This window comes from Eucalyptus grandis, chromosome 6 (assembly GCF_016545825.1).
Source record: "Eucalyptus grandis isolate ANBG69807.140 chromosome 6, ASM1654582v1, whole genome shotgun sequence".
In the NCBI taxonomy this organism is placed as follows: Eukaryota; Viridiplantae; Streptophyta; class Magnoliopsida; order Myrtales; family Myrtaceae; genus Eucalyptus; species Eucalyptus grandis.
Genome location: NC_052617.1, coordinates 19954086 through 19975185, shown reverse-complemented (window position 1 = coordinate 19975185; position 21100 = coordinate 19954086). Strand labels below are relative to the sequence as shown.

Here is a 21100-nt window from a genome sequence, read left to right as displayed (position 1 = left end):
GACAGTGGCGTTGCGAGGGGGCGTGGCTCGTGGGACGCACTGTCCCAACATTATTCCTCACGCGTGTGTGCTTCCACCGCTAAACGCCACCGTCTCCCTCCCTCTCTTCTCCTCTCTCTCTCTCTCTCTCTCTCTCTCTCTCTCTCTCTCTCTCTCTCCCTCTCCCTCTCTCCCTCTCTCTCTGTTGAAGAACACTTGGGTGGTTGTTGCTGGGTTCTATTCCAAAAGTTGAGCCTGATGTTGCTCTCTCTCTCTCTCTCAATTGCCCTGATGCCAAGGGGATTGCATGTGAGAGATTCTCTCTTTCACCATCACATAAATTGAGAGAGAGAGAGAGAGAGAGAGAGAGGAGGAGACACCCCTCTGTTCTGTTCCTTTCCCTCCTCAAATATCTGCCACTTCCTAGGCAAGATTGAATTGCATTTCATGTAATTGGACAAGTCCAGTTAGAGTCAGTGCTCAGAGAAAGAAGAGACACCCCCTTTGATCTGTTCCTTTCACCCCCCCTCAAATATCTCCCACTTCCTAGCCAAGACTGATTGCATTTCATGTAGTTGGACAAGTCTAGTTAGGTTTAATAGCTAGCGCTGCTGCTAGCTTAAATGTTAGATCACGCATTCTCTTATGGGCTTAAAATTTTCAATTGAATTAACACGGCAGGACACTGAGTGTTCGAATTTCGTCCCGTGATCCTTGTTGGTATCTCTCCATTGTGCATGCAACCCTAGCTCAAAAATAGTCTGATGTTGGAGCATAAGCTCCATTTGCAAGTCTTTATCTTTTAGCGGAGTGAGAGAGAAATCGACGTGATGAAATCAATTGCATAAACTGAACTGTTCACAAAGGATATCGAGAAAAAAGAGCAACCCTCGACTGTTTTTTTCCTCATCAAATATCTCCTTCCTTTAAGCCCTAAATTGAGTGACGATGATGAAAGAAAAAGAAATTACGGTCCATCAAAGCAATGACGCGACTTCTTGGCCACAGCCCGCCTAATAGATGCTTTTCTCAAATAATTTTATAATATGTCCAAGCAATTTAGGTGGGGTTTGATTAGATATTGGAGTGACCCATTTTCCGATTTTGATGGGAGAAGCTTCTCCTTTTTGATTCGATTCATCATCTTCTCGCTCACGAGCCACGATTGCGCATCCGATATTGGACATTTCGTTCCATGCTCGGCACTCATTGCTCATGCACTAGAGACCATAGTGGATGTTCTAGAGCTATTTTGGACTAATCATTTTGTCAATTGACCAATGAGGATGTGGACCCATTTGGCTATCTCTCTCTCTCCACTAGAATTTACATCAAGCAGCTGTAGAATTCATGATTTACAAGATATAATAGAGATTTAGATTTCTAATTACAATGAAAAATAAATAAAGCTCAAAATATATAGGATAAGGTTTCTTCTTCTTCTTCTTCTTTTTCCATCTTTTTCTTGATTTATGATGAAATGTAGGTTTTCACGTGATCCGGTTCTATTTTCACATTTGCTTTCTTTTATTGTTCCACTCCTTTTATCTAAAAGCTCTAGGTAATCAATCATATTATAACAATAATTTCTTATGAGAAAAGAATAATTTAAAAATATGTGGACTTTTAGAGCTAAACATACACGTAAAATTTAATTTAAAAAATTCTTGGCGGATCTATGAAATAAGACAATCTAACTTTTAGACATTTTTACTTTCGTCATTTCATAAGATAAATTGCTAAGTGTTAATGAGCCTAGATTTTATATAATTTTTTTTTGGTATAAGTCTATTTTATGATTTGACTAATATGATCATCACAAATCATAACTGCAAAAAATGTGAAAGTATCCAAAGTAACATGCGGATAAAATATCTTTTCTTAATCAGTTTTCAATTTTAAGAAGATAACCAAATTCCAAATACGGGATAAAACTTCACATTGAAATGATTATTATTTTAGTTAATTGAGTCTTTATGCTCATCATATTAAATTACAAAAAAAAAAAAATCTTGAAGAGCCGGGCACATAGACCATAGTCGGTGTGACATAAAATCAGTCTAATTCACATCAACTCGATAAACCCACTTAATCTGCTTAATTATCCGCTTTATTTATTTAATTAATTTTTTTTGTGGTTGAGTGGATTTAGTAGTTCAGATAATTTGGGAAGAAAATAACAAATGACCAAAAAACTTCTTTTGTCGGATTGAATCCTGTGGGCCCCCACCGTCACTCCACTGTTCAACGTTATCCACGAGAGAAGGTGTGCGCAGATAAAGAGGCGGAGAGACACCCTGGACCCGCCAACACCCCCCCCCTTTGACCGTTGACCGGCATCACTCCCACCCACCATGCACCACCCCCTTCCACACCCCAAAAAAACCTAATTACAATGATTGCCCCCTCCCTCAACTCTATTTTCCTCTTGGGCCCCTCGTTTTCTCCATATTTCCTTTTGACCCCCAAATTTCCTCAACTTCTTCTCCCCTCGCCTAAAGAAAATAAAAGAAAAGAAAAGAAGAGGATTTTTGGCTTGACCATTTCGGTTCTTCGGTCAAATCCTCCAATCACATCGAATCCGAGAGGAGATTGCATGCCTCAATAATTTAACATTATGTTGACTAGAGAAATGGAAACAGCACATCGAATGAATGCTTACAAAAGTGATGTAAACAAAAGGAGAAAAGTCCTAATGAAATAATACTGCTGACAAGAAATTATATTTATCAATTACTGTTTTTTTTTTCCATGTGATTCAAACCGGAATGAATATTGAGTCTTCCAAATGATGAGAGTGAACTCTGTCACTTAGAATTACAACTCATCCAAATGAGTATTTTCTCATTGCAATAAAAGGTTTTGATGCTTTCTTCACGAAGTAATTGCTACCTAGATATGCATCGCATTACATCCATGACATTAATGTTCATATAGAATTAGTTCATTAGTTTCACATAGATATCTATGATGGACATTAGAACTTTAGATTCCCCAACATCAAATATGGGATATTTTAGTTGTTCCTTTTTCCCTACAATCTCTAAGTACATGTTGTTTTAGCAGTTTAATTGGTATGTTTTTGGTGATTATGCTATAATTATCTAGGCATGTTTGAAGAGTAGGACAATTGAAATCTCAATTTTATTTTTCAATTCGATTTAGCCATTTAGAGATGTATTATAGTGACTCGAAATTCATTTTCTTTCTTTGCTGGAGATATTGTCAATTTTATCTTACAATGTGGGAAGAGGATAAAGATTTATACTAGTACAATTCTGATCGATGGGTTTCACCGCTCATCTAATTCTCTTATTCTCTGTTCAAACTTTCTCTAGATATTTTTTCTCGGTCCTCCTTTGTATTAAAGTTTGCATATATCAGTTTGTAACTTTACAATCTTTTGCATATTTACTCGGTGAAGAAGATTGGCTTTTCAAATAGACCTAGCTTTATCATGCATAGGGCAACTTTACAACCCTAAGAGGTTAACATGGGTAATCTTTTTCTACTTTCCCCCCTCTGGTTGGGAAATTAAATAATCGGGCTAACTTGCAAAGAAGGGAAAGTGGCATCTCCCCACCTTTCTAGCTTGCATGTGAGGCATTCTCAAAAGCACTATCCTTTTTCTCTTTGACCATGTTGTAAAAGCGAAGACCGATGGATATCGTAATCAAGATGACATAACCTTAGCCTTTTCACTTGCTTTTTCGTGAACTAACCTTTTATCAAACGGGCGATCCGTCAGAGCCAATGACAGAGCTGTTCGCCAAATGACTTTGTTTTTGGAAGGTTTCACTATACTAAAAAGCGATGTTTCATGTTATCTTTTAGACACTTGTATATTCATAAGGATTAGCATGGCCATCACATGCAAGAGCTGGGTTAGACGCTTTGCCACTTCTTTTGGGTGCAAAACCGTTAAAGTGAGGGTGCTTTACAGGCTGAGACAACTGGTCTTCTGCTCCCCCCAACTTTGGTTAGTGGATTGGGTGTGTTTTGATCACGAGCCAAGATTTAGAGAAGGAAGCTTCATTGGCCCCTCAAGCATAAATTAATGCTACCAGCTTTTACTCGAACGTGGTTTTGATTATCTTTAGCAGATCAATAAAAGCGGCGTTTCTTTTTCTAAAGGGTTTTGTTAATGGGTGGTCTTTTGTAGTGCTTGTCAAGTTAAGTAATTACGTTAGAGAAGATTTCGATTTTTTGAGATACCAACTTCTATATAATGTGTTATCAATATCTTAAAAGTTGAAATGCCTTATAGGTCAATTACGAAGCACCGTATGACCACATGATAATTCCACTCGTACAGAGGAAGTCAAAAAGAATGAGAAACAGAACCATGTGATTTGTCTAAGTAGGTACATTGGCAAAGGGCTCCCTATCGAAAAGACCTAACTGAGTAAATCCCAACTCTAGGGTTTTCCCTTTGGCTAGATGATGCTTCTCTGCCTAGATGGTGCATGGAAGAAGGGTTGCCCATCCAAACAACATATGATATGTACATTTTTCCATGCCAAGAGAGAGTTTGTAAACTTAGCAGGATTTCACTTAAGTGAGCAAAGTATGCTTAGACATATAGTGTCATATAGTAAATTATACAATCGGCCAATCAGCTACTTAAATTATATCAGGAAATTATCATCTATGCTGAATCGAAATGGACCAAACTAGGAAATATCGAACACATCATAAATCCGATACAAAGAAACCTTTGAAAGGGCCACAAATGAGAATGAGAATGTATACATGGAGTCAAAAAAACAACACCAACGATGGCATGACCGTGCTAATTATAGCGCTCGGCTGCACAATAATTCAAGTTCTTGGACTCTCGTGAGACGAATCGTGGCGAGCCCGAGGCAAATGGAGGAATACCCAAAACTCCGGGGACCGGGGTGCAAAAAGATATACTTAAGATAGTAATAACACAAAAAAAAAAAAAAGCAAATGATCAGCGACAATCACTGCCCGTCTTGATGTAAACAGGAGTCCGGTTTTTTAATTAAATAAAAAAAGAAAAAAAAAACATAAACACTGTGGGGCCCCGCCCGGTCGCACATTTACCTTTGACCAAACCACGACACGCCAACCTCATCGACGGGACCGGACTAGGGGGGGGCCTAAACTAACCATGGTTAGGTTAGAGGCTACAGATAGAGAGAGAAAGAGAGGGGGGGGGGGCTACCGCCCCCACAGTCCACACGTGTGGCGGAGGAGTCAGAAGCACAAAAACCAGCTGTTTGTCCGGAGAAAGCATGTCGATCGTCCTCTCTTTCTCTCTCTTCTGCTCCCGATTTTGTATAAAGAAGAAACCAGCGTCCTCTCACGAACGGAGAAGGAATTTCGGCAGTGCCCTTCTGCGCGCTCTGCAAGTGTCGATCCTTCACTTCATCCAGTGCCCACATTCTAGAGAGAGAGAGAGAGAGGGGGGAGTTGCAGTAACGAACAAAAGGAAGCTTTTTCGCGCCGTTCCTAGAGAGAGAAAATGCGTGGGGGGCTGAGCCTGGAGCCGCTGGACATGGTGGGCGTCCAGATCCCGCACCACTTCCGGTGCCCCATCTCGCTGGAGCTGATGCGGGACCCGGTGACGGTGTCGACGGGGCAGACGTACGACCGGTCCAGCATCGAGCCCTGGATCGCTGCCGGCAACACCACCTGCCCCGTCACCCGCGCCCCGCTCCTCGACTCCGCCCTCATCCCCAACCACACCCTCCGCCGCCTCATCCAGTCCTGGTGCGTCGCCAACCGCCACTCCGGCGTGGAGCGCATCCCCACCCCGAAGCAGCCCGCCGACCCCTCCCGCGTCCGCGCCCTCCTCTCCCAGGCCGCCTCCACGTCGTCCTCCGCCGCCGCCCCCCGGCTCTCCGCACTCCGGCGCCTGCGCGCCCTCGCCCGCGACTCCGACAAGAACCGCGCCCTCATCGCCTCCCTCGACGCCCGCCCCCTCCTCCTCGATGTCCTCTTCGCGGACCCCCGCGCCGAGTCGTCCGAGCTGGAACACGAGGCGCTCGCCCTGCTGGCGATGCTCCAGCTCGCCGAGCCCGAGTGCGCTTCCGTGGCCTCCGACCCCGACCGCGTCGCCTTCCTCACCGGCCTCCTCTTCCACCCCTGCGCCGAGGTGAGGATCAACGCCGCCGCGCTCATCGAGGCCGCCGTCGCCGGCGTCCGCTCGCCGGAGCTCCGCGCCCGGGTCAGCGGCGCCGCCGGGGTCTTCGAGGGCGTCGTCGGCCTGCTGCAGGACTGCGCGGGGTGCCCCCGCGCGCTCAAGGCCGGGGCCCGGGCGGCCTTCGCGCTCTGCCTCGTGAAGCCGACGCGGCACCGGGCGGTTGCCGCCGGGGCAGCCGCGGTGCTGGTGGACCGGCTGGGCGACCTGGAGCGCGGCGACGCGGAGCGGGGGCTGGCCACGATCGAGCTGCTCTGCCGGGTCCCCGCGGGGTGCACGGCGCTGGCGGGGCACGCCCTGAGCGCGCCGCTGCTGGTGCGGATGATCCTGAAGGTGTCGGACCGGGCGACGGAGTACGCGGCCGGGGCGCTGCTGGCGCTGTGCTCGGCGTCGGAGCAGTGCCGGAGGGAGGCGGTCGCCGCCGGCGTGTTGACGCAGCTGCTGCTGCTGGTGCAGAGCGACTGCACGGAGAGGGCGAAGAGGAAGGCGCAGCTCCTGCTGAAGCTGCTCCGGGACTCGTGGCCGGAGGATTCGATCGGGAACTCCGACGACTACGGCTGCAGCGAGGTGGTCGTTCCGTTTTGACGGCGGTCCGTTACGACGTCACATAGTAGCTTTTTGAAAAAAATTTGTTGCTTTTTTTGGGGGGCGGGGGTCGATTTATGGTATTATTTCTTGTTTACGTCAATTAGTGAAATTTCGAATTGGTAGAGAGAAATGAAGGGGGAAGAAAGGAATGGTGGAAAGGGAAGGTTTCTAAATTTAGATTTTGATGTATAGAGAGAGATTTGTAATTTTTGTACGTAATTTGGATGTAAGAATTTTTGGTTGAAAAAAAAATAGAACCCATGAGATTCAGAAGTTGAAGAGTACAACAGTCGATCTATCATGTTCTTTATATTCTTAATTAATAATTGATTAATGTATGCTTTATTGTATTCTTAGAGCTTGATGGATAGACAACGAATGTTTAGTGAGACTCGCTTTTTTTTTTTTTCTTTTGTGAGATCTGTTTCTATTTGGTGTGATGGTTAATTGATGTTTTAAATAAATTTTGCGTATCGAACTAAATAAAATTTTGAAGGCAAGCTATCTATATTGAGAGCAGTCTCCTAAAGTGTGATTTTCCAACTTGATCTTGAGATTGCATTGTTAAGGATTGGATTTAGGATTTTGTGTTCTGATCACTTAACCACATAATCGATTTGCGATTTAAAGTAGCATTTAGAGTCAGTCTCATGGTTTCTTCAACTTGGAATATCTAACTCTGTATTTGTTGTTAGGATGACTTTTCTTTCAATGAAGAACATGTACAATGGTATTTTGATAGATTGTTAAGGACCACAATACTTGTCTATCTAGCTCGGGCCATCTCAAAATTAGGGTAGAACTTCTATGGTAGTGTTTAGGCATCGGCTACCTAGGGGTGGTTGATTTGCCTCTTCCAAAACTTTATCTTAAGCAAAATAAAAGAATAGAAAAAAGTCTTTGCTCATGTTAGTTCAAAGTTCACATCACACAAACATGATGTAGACTAATCACAAAATTAACTATAGTAAGTTATATGGTAGAATATATGAAGGTTGTGATGTTGATTTAAGTGGACTGTATTCATCACTTAATAGTAGGTTGTGATGTTATTTGGGAGTTAATTTCACCAAGGGTCATTGAACTTAGAGAGTTACTATATTGAATTGAACTTCAATGTCAATCACCTAAGACATTGACCTTTCAATTTTTTTTGCAATTGATGCATTTTCATCAAATGCTAACAAGGCAAACAAATAGGGCCGACATGGCATGAGGTTGGATGCCTTTGTCTACAACATGTGGCCATCATATCAACATTTGGGTCAGAAAAGGAGTTGGCGATTGAAGAGTCAAAGACCATAAGAACGGCAATGAAAATAGCGATGACTTTCGGTCCTTAGAAGCCTTACATAAATGTGGATTTAAAAACCTTCTTTGTGAATTTTGGATTTCGATTTCTCGAATCTAATTACTAATTGCCTTTAATTTCATAAAAGTAAACATACATATATTTTTATTTATACACACGCATGTGAGAGAGAGTATCAAGAGTCACATGCTTGTAAAAACAAAGCCAGGGAGTCACATGGCAAAGGCCAATGACCTTTGTTCACTTCTTGTGTGATGGGCAGTAGTGCTCACATGCCCAACTGGAGCTCTCTCGATTTGTCTAGTCTTCCTAGTTAGTAAAGAGCACAAGGGAGGGCATCCATTTTGTCTTTGAAGGAATGATATGGAGCAGCAGGGGCCCACCGTTGATTAATGAAGTGTCCCTCACCTTTTGTCCAAACTATACTTGGAAAAACTGTTGATTCCTTCATCGAAATTTTATTTTCTTTCCAATTTTTTTTGCAATAATTTTAAGGCCATAAAGTGGTATGGAGATCTAGCATTTTCCAGAGCACGAATTTGGGTTTTGAATGAATATGAGCATTCATATCAACGAATCAACGTCGTCGGACTATATGATATGAATCAATTGTCATGCATTCCACTCATATTTATTGACCTCTAAGAACTAAGATACCTTAGTTTCCCTTATTCATTATCTAGCCGAGTCAATACTCCCTTAAACATATGCACGGAAAAATTATTGATGGCCTTATAAGCCGTTTCATGCAAGTGATTTTTTATTTTGGTCAACCGTTCAATCATGTGTTTTGTTGGTCACTTGATATACATGCTTGTCAACATCAACTATCGAATTTGAGTATGATAAATTTATTGTGCTGTAGCCCACGATAGCTTTGACTCATATAAAATTATCATATATTCAAGTTCAGTGGTGAATCGTGAGTGTAAGAAACTACTATTTCACCTTTGCTTTCATTGATGGATTGATAAACTTAGGAATTCCTGTATTCTTCGCAAATAATAAAGACAAATTCATAGCTAAACTTAGGTGAAGTAAGTCAAATAAGCTGGAGCTACAAAGGAGAAAAGAGTATTTGATAGTTTCATTTAGTGAGGAAGGTATTTAGTAGGGCTATGAACAGTATGTTATATATTATGCCACGTGTCGAGCATAGATTGACTGTCCAGCCTATTATCTTGCCCTAATTAGACACACATAAACTGCCTATAATGACAAATGATGTGCCAACTTCCATATGCTAGAGTTGCGAGTCAAACCTTCTTTTTGAAAAAACGAACAAAGAGTTTCTCTTTTCCTTTTATTCTCAAACGAGCATCATATTTTGTATAACTTACTTTTTTCCTTTTTTTCCGCTTTGTTTTATTATGTTATAGATCTGATTAATGATTTTTTTGGGTGATTTTCAACTTATCTTTTAAGTATAGAACCGAACTTTAAATATTATATATATTTATTTTTCAAATCAATCCATTGATGTACCATTTATCAATTTATTAAATGAATATCAAATTTAGGATGGGATATTGGAATAATATGATATTTTCATTGTGATAAGAAGAAACGGAGAAAAGATGCAATGCTAAAAATAAATCATTCATTATACTAGTTTTTTTTTTTTGGTCAGTATTCATTATACTAGTTTCCTCAAGGAAAATTTGCACAAAAAGTCTTGAACCTTACGTACAAAATCCAATTAGGTTCTAAAACTTTCAATTGGTTCAATCAAGTTTTTAAAAAAAGTGCAAACAAGTCATTTCAAAGAATGATACCTAAAATGGCCTACATATTACTCAAAAATCACTTGGATATCATCCTTAACTTGCACTCTTTAACATGATTTTATAACTTGACTGCATCTTTCATTAAAATTTGAGGGCTCAATTGCACCAATCTAAAGGTTTAGAATTCAATTGTACCTTTTTATAAAGGTTAGGACTTGATCGTACCAATTTTCCAATTTTTTTTTTTTTATATAGCCGTCATTATATACAGCTCAAAGATTGAGACAAGTAAGGAGCAAAATCAATTTGTTTTGGGTCATGGTGTGCTTTTTCATAAAGTCAAATATCATGAAAAAAACCTCCAATTATGCTCACTATGACATAAGTACTCAAAAATTTATTTTTGTGTCACAAAAAATCCTAAACTTGCGAATTGTGTCATAAAAAAGCCAAAACTTATACATGTGAGACATATATACCATTTATTTCAATATCATCAAGGGTATATTTGGGTATATTTGTCACACTAATAAAAAATTGGACTTTTTTATGACATAGAAAAAGTTCGGGGTATTTGTGTCACAATTGACAATTTTAGGATTTTTAGTGATACAAAAAAAGTTAGGGGTATATGTGTCATAATAGGTATAGTTTGAGATTTTTGTGGTATTATTAACCCATTTCATAAGTCACCTAGCATTAGGCTTCACGGGAGAAAATTGCAACTTTTTTCTGCTGAGAACCAATGGCCCAAGGCCAGGCACGTGAAGCCCATGTGCAAAGACTTCAAGTTTTGGACGTAACTTGTCTCTATCATGATTTTTATTTGCCGAACTCTACAGTGAATTGAAAAAATAAATAAAACCAAAACCTAGGAGAGAGGATTCTGTCTGTCTCAATTTTGGTGTTTATGATGAACGTATTATTACGTTAATACATTAAAAATCCCAAGCCCGTTCCAAAATATTTTTAACTCAAACTAGTTTTCACCCCACGAAAAATCTTAAACCAATACCCAATGACTTATTTACTCCAATTAATTTACCATCTAACGTGGACCATCACCTTCTAATAATCCAGAAACATGCAAAGACCCATCCCGAGACCCATCGACAGTACCCCATCCTTCGCCATCTGGTCCTAAGTGTTCATCATTCAATCCTAAAAGATCACCGTTGGCAAATACTGCCTCAGGCAGACCACAACCACTTCATTGGCCATGCCCATAAACATGGCGAACGCATCTTTATCACACTCACTTCCTGTGTCTTTGTCTATGTTAATTGCGCGTGGAACAACGCCTAGGATTTCTTGAACAACCCTTTTTTTCCTATACGAAAAAAGGGCTAAAACCAAGTACTAAACTACTGTCAAGAATCTATTATACCCATATTATCACCTAATGAAACATGAAATAACACTGTAGGAGGCAGTGAAAATGACCCAGCATCCAAGCGCTTATTGATTCCGACGCCTTTATCCTTGTCAACCGGGTGGACTGGATACTAATTGGGCTTGGCCTAGACTCAGTGCGTTCTGATGAGCCGAGTCCTCCTAGGGTTTCTAGGCTTTGATCTCCTGAAGAACGATGCTCTTTAAGAAGAGCTCCCATCTTCATCCTTCTCAGATGTAGGTCTAGGATCCCTGTTCGGCCCAACCATCCTCTGAACCTATTAACATCTTTGCTTCCTGGGCTCTTCACCACCTATTCCCCATCTCACTTGACCAAATCGTCTCTTGTATCCGTCACCGGGCGAACCGTTGAGAATTCCTTGTGCTCCTTACGACCCTTTCTCGAAGATAAAAGCAAACATGTCTCAATTTCTGCATGCAATGAAACTAATCTTCCTCAATTGATTCGAATTGTTTTACTTAAAGAGGCTTTTTCGGCGAAATCCAAACCACAAGATCTTGCATAACGACCCCTCTCCCTACACATGCATCATCTCGCTAATAAAGACAATAGCATGGTTTAACGATAGATTGTTGTAAAATACCAAACATCTTGGGAAAATAATGATAGAAATATGAATGCTTTGGTTATTAGCTATCGTCTACTTTTTAGATGTTTCTTAGGAGGTTATTCCTGATAAAATTTCATTTAATCTTAAGAAAAAAAAACAGCTGAAATAATTACATATATCGATATGCCTTCCAACCGTACTCCACGACATAAGGGGTCGAACTTGATCACAATTTTCATATACTTTCATTTATGTGCTTGTCGAGTGCAAATATTATTATTTGAAGTTAAAAGATGAAAATGCTAGAATATACATGATCATATCATTCCATAGACATCAGAGTTATACAAAAATATCTAGAAAAACCATTGACAATTGAAAATTGATGATATGTGAAAAAAGAGTGAGCCCAACCTCCTCTCCTTGTTCATATCTTGAGGGTGAGGATATGTAACCACACAATCTGGACTATATTAATTGATATTGTAATTTACCATTTTACGGGATTGATCTAATGTAAGATAGAAAGTTTCTTAATTAGTCTAATATGGGACTAACTAACTAGTGTGAGCCGAGTTGAACCTAACTCGTAATGATAGGGTGTGACATCTTGATTTTTCACTTGACAATATAGTGAGCTCTCCATCGGACTATGCTGTTCACATCCTCATCGCAACATCATTGAGTCAACGTACCTCATCGTCAATAAACTACGTTGATCCAATCATCCCAATCCCAAGAACTTCCCAAGTCATTGGCCTTTAAAGAAATAGCTTAAAAGAAAAGGAAATAAAAAATACCAACACTCTTCAATCTTCTCCAAGGTGCTTCACGTTTCAGCTGGCATGCGTCGACAAGTGGTGCCCAAATTGACCAAGTATGGCGGTAGAGAAAAGAAATAAATGAGAGAGAAAGAGGGAAGCTCTTCCTTTCACTGCTGGCATGAGTCGACAAGTCACTGAATTCCCATGCCCACCTTCTGCCCTTCATTTCACCATCCATTTCAGCCTGCAAAGTGCAGAGAAGCCAGCAACGTAGGGCCTCTCCTCAGCACATGAAGGTTGGGTTTTTCTCTCTTTCGGCCCTTGCGTCGTCGCCACTAGCTTGTCTCCGTTCTGCCAAGCTGCCACCGCAACTCAAAGGATCCAAGGCAAGTAGATATCTCCGTTCTATCCTATATTGATCATTTGTTGTATAACGAGAATAGTTCGTAGAAACCCAAAAACGTTGTCGAGATTTTCATTTAATCGAAGTTTCGACTATGTTGTTTGTTTAGTCGGAAGTTCCGACTATGTTACTTAGCTATGTTGTCAAGTTTGAAATAGTCAAACTTGTAGTTAGGTCGTAGAGGCATGGATAGTTGATATTTAGCACGTGCGAAGGCTGGAACGGCAGAAATTTTGAAGAAAGTTCGTGACTAGGTTGAGGTTAGGTTCGGATCTAGCCCGACCCAGAAGCTTGCTAATTTTGTACCGACTTATGTGGTACAAATTTCATGGGGTGTTCTTCACGAGAGTTGTTCCTTATTGAATTTTTTACAACATAATTTAATTTCAGAATTTTTGGATTTCATATGACAAAAAATATATTTGAAAAATTTCAGGATTCAAAATCTGTTTTTGGGTCGCTGGACTGACCTCTTCATGCTTTTCATTTTCTACAGATTTCTCGGCCCAGAATTCTAAAATATGTTCTTCACAAAAGTTGTAGAGCACATACCAAGCTACCATATAATAAATTTTCATAATTTTTTTTGTCTCAATAGGTTAGTGAAATATTTATTTTTCTACTCAATTTCGTCCTGGAAATTTTGACTGTTTTGAGCCCGGATTGCAAAAATTATTTAGAATTGTATGAACTGAACTGGATTTTGAGTTCTTCAGAAAAGATATTTCTTTAGATCTTATCCACCTCGTACGAAAGTTTCATAATTTTTGGTGATTGATTACCTAAACAGTAGCCATCAACTTTAGAGGCGTGCAAGACGCCTTGTGAGGCTAGTTTAGGCCTAGAATGTGAGACCTTTCCCACAATTCACTTAATATCTTTATGGATGAGTTTGTGTTAGTCTAAGGGATGAAAATGAATGATGATTCATTAGATGCATGCTTGAATCCTTGAATGGTAGTGATGTTAATGTACTTTTAATTGAATTATGGAATTGTTGCATCATGGTTTGAATGTGTGATTGAGAATGTCGTCGGTCCTTGGGACGACGATGCCCCGGGTTGTAGTAGGGATGCCTGGAGGGGTAACTAGGTTCCTCCAGATGCGCGGGGGGTGTAACACGGTTCCCCGGATGCCTCGTGACGCCGGATGGGTGCGAGATGCCCGGGGGGTAACGGGTTCCCAAAAGATGATGACATCATGAAATTGTATTGATTATGACTTTGGTATTCCTAAATCAAACTGTTGGTCATTTGCCAGGAAAGGTTATTACTTATATTGATCAACCGTGTATCTTGAAAAGGGTTTTCGATAAGCTGTTGTGTATGTGATTTATGAAACTTTCTATTGAGACTTTCTTTGTCATACGGTGATCGATTTGTGTGGTATAGGCCGGTGGACTTTCTACTTGCTGGGTTGTGACTCACTAGTTGTTGATTTCATCTTTTCAGATCATCAGATTATCGATCCCACCTACCTCCTCAATGATTTGCTACGGGGTGCTGGTGAACTTCACTTGGGAGGAGGGAATAAGATTTTTGGAGCTTGAAGGATTTTGAAAACATCAGGGGCTTCTGTTAGACGACACTTGTATAGCTAGGTGGGAAGGGGTGACCGACCTAGAGTATAGTATAGTCAGTCTAGTGTTGACCTTTTGTACCTCTCCATGGGAACCCACTTGTCGTTTGGTGTACATGTATGAATAAATAAGAAATGAAGTTGCCCCGTTTACAGAAAATCGTGTGTACCTTGGAATTTTCTATTGTTCCTTATGCTTCTGCATGCTAATAAAAATAAAAATAAAATAAAATGAAGAAGATATTGGCGATAGTAGTTCTACAATAGCCATGACGTGCTAGGATCGTCACAAAGGATATAGTTGGAAACTCTATAAATAGTGCTCAAGTTTCTCATCTAACCCTAATTCTCACAAGTATTCTCACAAAATGAGCGTTTACCTAGCATAAAAGGGTGAGGAGGCCGTCTCATTGAGCTAGTAATATAGAGGTAATAGAGGAGAATGACTTGCGCATGGACCATCACTTTTCTGCTTTCGAACGATGGATTCCAAAACAAGTATGTAATCTTTCTACTCGATTATCTATGTTCTTGTTTTGGTTATGGAGATCATGGGATTGCACGTTTTACATCTTACACTTGAATCCCACCTTAGATTAGGGTTGCTTAACACCGTCGACCCTCTCATGATGTCGCCGTAATATCGAGATGGGATTCCCAATTGAAAACTAAAATTGTAATCCTAAAATTGAGCTATCAAGTCACTAAATTTAATCGTATACATTTACTTAGTTTGTTTTTCATTATCTCTTATTTTGGTTTTGCTTCTGTAGACGAACACTTGTGCATGTATATATATTGCACAACAATTTAATGAAACTTTTTTTTTGACTAAAAATTCATCTCTATTTTATGGAATCAAAGAGGGAAGTTCTGAGTTAAAATTTTTCCAAATCTCTTATTTGCCTCCCTTTCTATTTACTTTTACACTTAGTTTTGTGCCAAAGTCTAACTTACTTGAATGTATTCAAATATGCTTTCATTGATTAGCTTAAACTTTTAGAATAGTTAGTAACGATCTCATAAAAGTTTACATGGTATCGAGTCATATCATCCCATACATGAGCTAATTGAACTTCTAATTTTTTTTTTTAATTTAATAATATGCTACTTGAATTTAATTCTTTTCCCTTTGTTATCAAGCATCGACGCACAGAGAACTATTCTATTGTAGCGGCCAAATGATAACGGTGTTTATCTACCCTCAACTAAACTATGATTCCCTCCTACCCCTTCGGCCCTTGTTGGTGAACAAGCTCCTATGGTGAATTGGCTCTCAGCTAGGCTTCCTTTTATAGAAAATTTCTTTACTAATGTCCTTTTATCAAGTCAAGTTTCCTACATATGAGTTGAGTCAATGCAATAAAATTCATCGTCTTCCTTTCAATCTTTTTAGTCAGTCAATCGTCAACCCTCCAACGTGTTATCTACTGATTTTTGGTGCCTTACTCCCATCGCTTCTATTGATGGTCATCACTTTTATGTTATTTTCGGTAATCATTTCACAAAATAAATGTCCATGCTATTTTTGTCAAATTCAAATTGCTTCTTGAAAATCTCTTAAATAAAAAAATTACCGTAGTTTATTGCGATGGTAGAGATGAATTCACCAAATTTGACTCTTTTTTCTCTCATCACAGCATTACCCATCTCATTACAATACCTTATACTCCCCAATACAAAGGAATCGCCAAACTCTTTGAAACCAGCTTCAACCTCTCTCGCGCTTTTTTTTTTCATTAACATTTGGGTCATATGCCTTTCTCACTGCCATGTATCTAAAAAATTGAAAATCATCACATCAACTTTGGATTTTTGTTCTCCTTCTAAGGTACTTTTTCATGGAACTCCTAATTATTAAAAGCTTCGCTTCTTTGTATTTTGAGCTAAGTGCTATAGAAGTCCTAAAATTTGTTACGAAAATGCAATTGAGTTCTAAAACTTGCAAAAAATGCAATCAAATTTTAAAACTTGTCAAAATGGTTCGATTGAGTCATAAAGTTAACACTATCGTTTTATTGACGAAATGCTGACGTGGCATTTTAAATGATTTTTTACTTTCCATCTAGCTTTTTAAAGTAATTTTTATTCAATTTTTTTAAAAATTTATATTTAAAAACTAAAATTCTTTTTTTTAATTGTTAAAAATAAAAATAAAAACTAAAATTCATTTTTTTTAAAAACTGTTAAAAAAAAAAAAAACTAAAATTCATTTTTAATTTCCACCACCACCGCCCATTGCCAAAGGGGCCGGCGTTTTTAAAATATAATTTTCTAAAAAATGAATTAAAAATTATTTTAAAAAGCCAGGTGGAAAATAAAAAAATCATTTAAAATGCTATGTTGGCACCACGTCAACATATTCCGTCAATAAGACTAACGGTGTTAACTTTAGGACTCAATTGAACTATTTTGACAAGTTTTAGGACTTGATTGCACTTTTTGCAAGTTTTATAACTCAATTATATTTTCGTGACAAGTTTTATGACTTCTACAACACTTATCCCTTGTATTTTCCATGGTCGATAGCTTATACTCACAATAAACTTGCCCCAGAATCTCGTCCTTGTGTCTTTCTCAAGTAGTCAACTCAACATAAGGCGTATGAGTGTTTTAATCTGACTTCAAACAAAAAAATTTCTCTCAAGAAATGTCGTTTTCGATCAAGCTCAATTTCCTTTCGTATCCTTCGTCTAGTAGCACCAAGTCACTTATTACTAGTAGGGTCCCTCTTAGTGTTTATTCTTCTATAATCACCCCCTCCAGCCAATTGCTACTCATCACAGAGTTGTCACTTCTTCCCAGGAGCAAAGAGGAATCATCCCTGCCTCACTAGCCCCACCTCCATCTTTATTACCTATCCCACCCAATATCTCGCTCTTGATCCGTCAAACTCAAGCTTCGTTACTACTGCCACCTCAAAAGACTCGCACTCACCCCATGTACACCTATTCCCGTAATACTATCGTCTAACCAAAACAAATTTACTGACGTGCGGACCCCTCAAGTGCCACAACTTTGGCCAAAGGGACACTTAGCGCATAATGGCTACGAAGGTACACTTAAGTGCCAAAATCGAGTAAAAGGGATCACTTGGTGCCACTCCGCCAAATTCCGGCTAAAACGCCAACGTGGCGTTTTTCCGGCGAGCGCTCCCAAAACGCGTCGTTTTGGATTGACGTGGAAAAAAAAAATAAATTAAAAATAAATTAAATTTAGTCAAAATATTAAAAAAAATAATTAAAAAATTTTTAAAAAGTTTTAAAAAGTTTTTTTTTTAAAAAAGGCAACGGGGGAGGCGGCCGAGGGCCCTCGCCGCGCCGCCGCCGGAAGGGCCGGCGACAACGGGGGAGGGTCGGTCGGGGTCATTGGGCCACGGCTAGGGGTCGGCGACCCCGACCGGCCCGAGGGCTCGCAAGCCCTCGCTGCTGGATTTGGGCGAGGGCCGCGAGCCCTCGCCGCCGGGATCCGGGGGGCTCGCGGCCCTTGGCCCGGCCGGGCGAGGGCCGCCGACCCTCCCCCGCCGTCGCCGCCCTTCCCGGCGGCGGGGGCGGCGGCGGTGGTGGCCGAGGACTCTCGCCGCCTCCTCCGGTTCCTTTTTTTTTTTAATTTTTTAAAATATTTTAAAGTTTTAAAATTATTATTTTTAAAAATATTTTAACTAATTTAATTTTAAAATTATTATTTTAAATATTTTAACTAAATTTAAATTTAATTAATTTTTTAATTCTTTTTACCACGTCAGCCCAAAATGACGCCGTTTTGCCACGCGCGTCCAAAACGACGTCGTTTTGGCGCGCTTTGCCGGAAAAACGCCACGTTGGCGTTTTGGCGGAGTGGCACTCAAGTGATCCGTTTTTTTCGAATGTGGCACTTAAGTGTACTTCGTAAGTTATGGCACTTGGAAGCGTTCTTTTGCCCAAATTTACTGCATCACCAAACATGCTCTTTCCCTATCCTTGGAGCCCATCTCGGGTATGCATGCCTTGAAACATCCCAAGTGGCGACAAGCCATGTCGAACATGTTCCTCGTTTTTGTTCGTTGAAATGCGTGGCAGCTGATCCCTTTCAATCTATGTGGACGGTTGAAGTGGTTTTTTTTAGCTCAAGTGGAAACTAGATGGAAGCATTACCGCGACTATTCTAAGATGAGTTGATAACTCTATAAAAATATAGTTATTTTTACGTATTTTAGCCAACAAATAATGCAATAACTATAAGAAAATATTTGGATTTTTTTTTATTATTCGAATTTTCTTATTTATATAGCATAATGAGAGATGGAGAAGATAATGACAAAAATGACAAAAATCAAGCATTCCTTGATTTTGTTCCCTAATTTTATTCGCAAGCATTGGAAGATAGATATTAAATAAAAAAATTCTCTGATTTTCTCCTTAATGTTATTTGAAAAATAAGCAATTGCCTAGAGATAAGAGTCTTGGATGAATCCTATATATAGTAGAAATTGATAGCCTAGGGGGACAACTAGGTTTTTATTTTTAGATTGTTTTTAATTGTTCTGGAGTTTTTTGAAGTATTTTGAAGAGAAGACAAAAGTGGCAACAAAATCCTTGTTCTTTGATTCAAGATGCTAGATTTAATTTATATTTTTGTATTTGCTTATATTATGTTCTAATTTTCTTTTGTTAGGACTATGATGTGGCCTAACCATGATGATATGAATTTCATGATTGGTATACATGCAAGTGATTTCATTATGTGAGTTATATATTATTGTGCTTAATGTTTTTAAGTGATTGGCTACAACTTGAATGATATGATATGCATGTTTGAGACTGAAAAGTGATAACATGCAATTGGATCTTATAATATATAACCATGAATTAAACTTAGATAGAGATATGCCACGTTATTTGTATAGTTTTCGGTAATAATGTAATTCAAAAAACTCATTGTAAGTTGGGAATACTCATAGATTTTAATGCACTTATATTTATTTAAATTAACATAGAGATATAGTAAATTAATAAATTGAGTAGATTTGCTATACTTAGAGATATAATAGTGAATAGATTAAAAAAAAAATTCCGCTACCACTTGTTTGATATCGTTCTTGTATGCGTAACAATATGAAATTCATATCTAATGATTAGGTGAAATCGGATACACTAACATATTGATATGATTAATTTACTATATTTAGTTTCCAATTTTTAAGTTTTAATTTATTCTCAATTTTATTTTGATTTGTCAGATAAATTTTAGAATTAATCTATTTTTAATATTTAATTGTTTTGTTATTCATCAATCTCCATAGGATGATATTATTTTATTATTATTATATTACTTGTTCGGCACGTTCACTTACATTTAAAATTTTACGAACATGAATCCTAAAGGGATTTGACGGATTGGCAAGTGGGCACAAATTGATTGTAAAACGGGAACTCGTCTTTATAAAGCTCGATTAGTTACTGGGGTTTCCATTAATGCCCTGAAGTTGATTATAAGGACACCTTTAGTCCAATGGTGAAGTCAAGAACTATTCTTGTTTTTCTCACTCTTGCTATTACCAGTTGTTGGAAATATCAACAATTAGACGTTAATAATGCCTTTCTTCATGGTACAGTTGAGGTGGAAGTTTATATGTTTTAACTATAGGGTTTGTCAATCATGAATTCCCGCATCACGTTTGTCGCTTGAAAAATTCTATTCAATGTCTTAAACAAGCACCACGTACTTGGCATAGGAAAGCCTAGTTGTTCTCATAGATCTCGAGTTTACTTAATCGAAATATGAGGCATTAATATTCATCTATTGCAACAACAATGTTTGAGCTTCCTTTCTTGTATATATTGACGATCTCCTTATTAATGACAATTAGTCCATGCCAGTTAACACAGTATTTGTCACTCTCACATTTTGATTATTGAGTGCCAGACATTTCGGCTGCGCATGGTAACCTTCCCCAGCCCAAGAATTTATATTCTTTTCTTCCCCAGAACAAAAAAAAAAGAATAGAAACCTGTTTGTTAACGGCAAGTTAGTTTTTTGTTGCCGGGAACAAAAAGTTAGCTCGGGAATGGTTTTGGAATAGAAATGAGAAGTAAAAAAGTTGCTTCTTGTTCCTAACAAGTTTAAGAAATAAGTGATTTTTTTTTCTTTTATTCTTCTCTTGCGACCGCCATTGACCGCCGTTGACCGATGCCCGCTATTGCCGGAGGCAGACCGACCGCCGCCGCCGGTCGTCGCCAGTCGCCGTCGGACGCCGCCGCCGCTGCATGTCACTGTCAGCCGACCGCCGGACGCCACCGTCGGCGGCGGCGGCGTCCGTGGCGGCGGCGGTCTACCGGCAAAAATAAAAAATAAATAAATATAAAAAAGAAATTGTTTTTTACCAAACGCATTTCTATTCTTTTTATATTTCTAGAGTAAAAATTTTGTGTAGTTACCAAATGGGTTTTTTTACATAGAAATTGTTTCCCATAATAGAAATAGAAAAGAACTATTTCTGAAAAAAAAAAATTATTCCCGACCAAGAAATGTTGCCATGATCAGATTCAAGTGCCAAAATTTGGCACAGATTGACACTTAAGTGTCAAAACTTCCAAAATATATATTTATGTGCTAATATTGGAGAAGAATGAATACT

General features: G+C 39.2%; 1 protein-coding gene across 1 annotated transcript; it reads left to right on the top strand.

Moving 5' to 3' along the window:
* The first annotated feature begins 5195 nt into the window (after nt 1-5195).
* Nucleotides 5196-7028, top strand: LOC104455351 (U-box domain-containing protein 26). The gene has a single exon (XM_039314965.1). It carries the CDS (start codon nt 5471-5473, stop codon nt 6731-6733), a length of 1263 nt encoding a protein of 420 aa, XP_039170899.1. The 5' UTR covers nt 5196-5470; the 3' UTR covers nt 6734-7028.
* The last annotated feature ends 14072 nt before the right edge of the window (nt 7029-21100 follow it).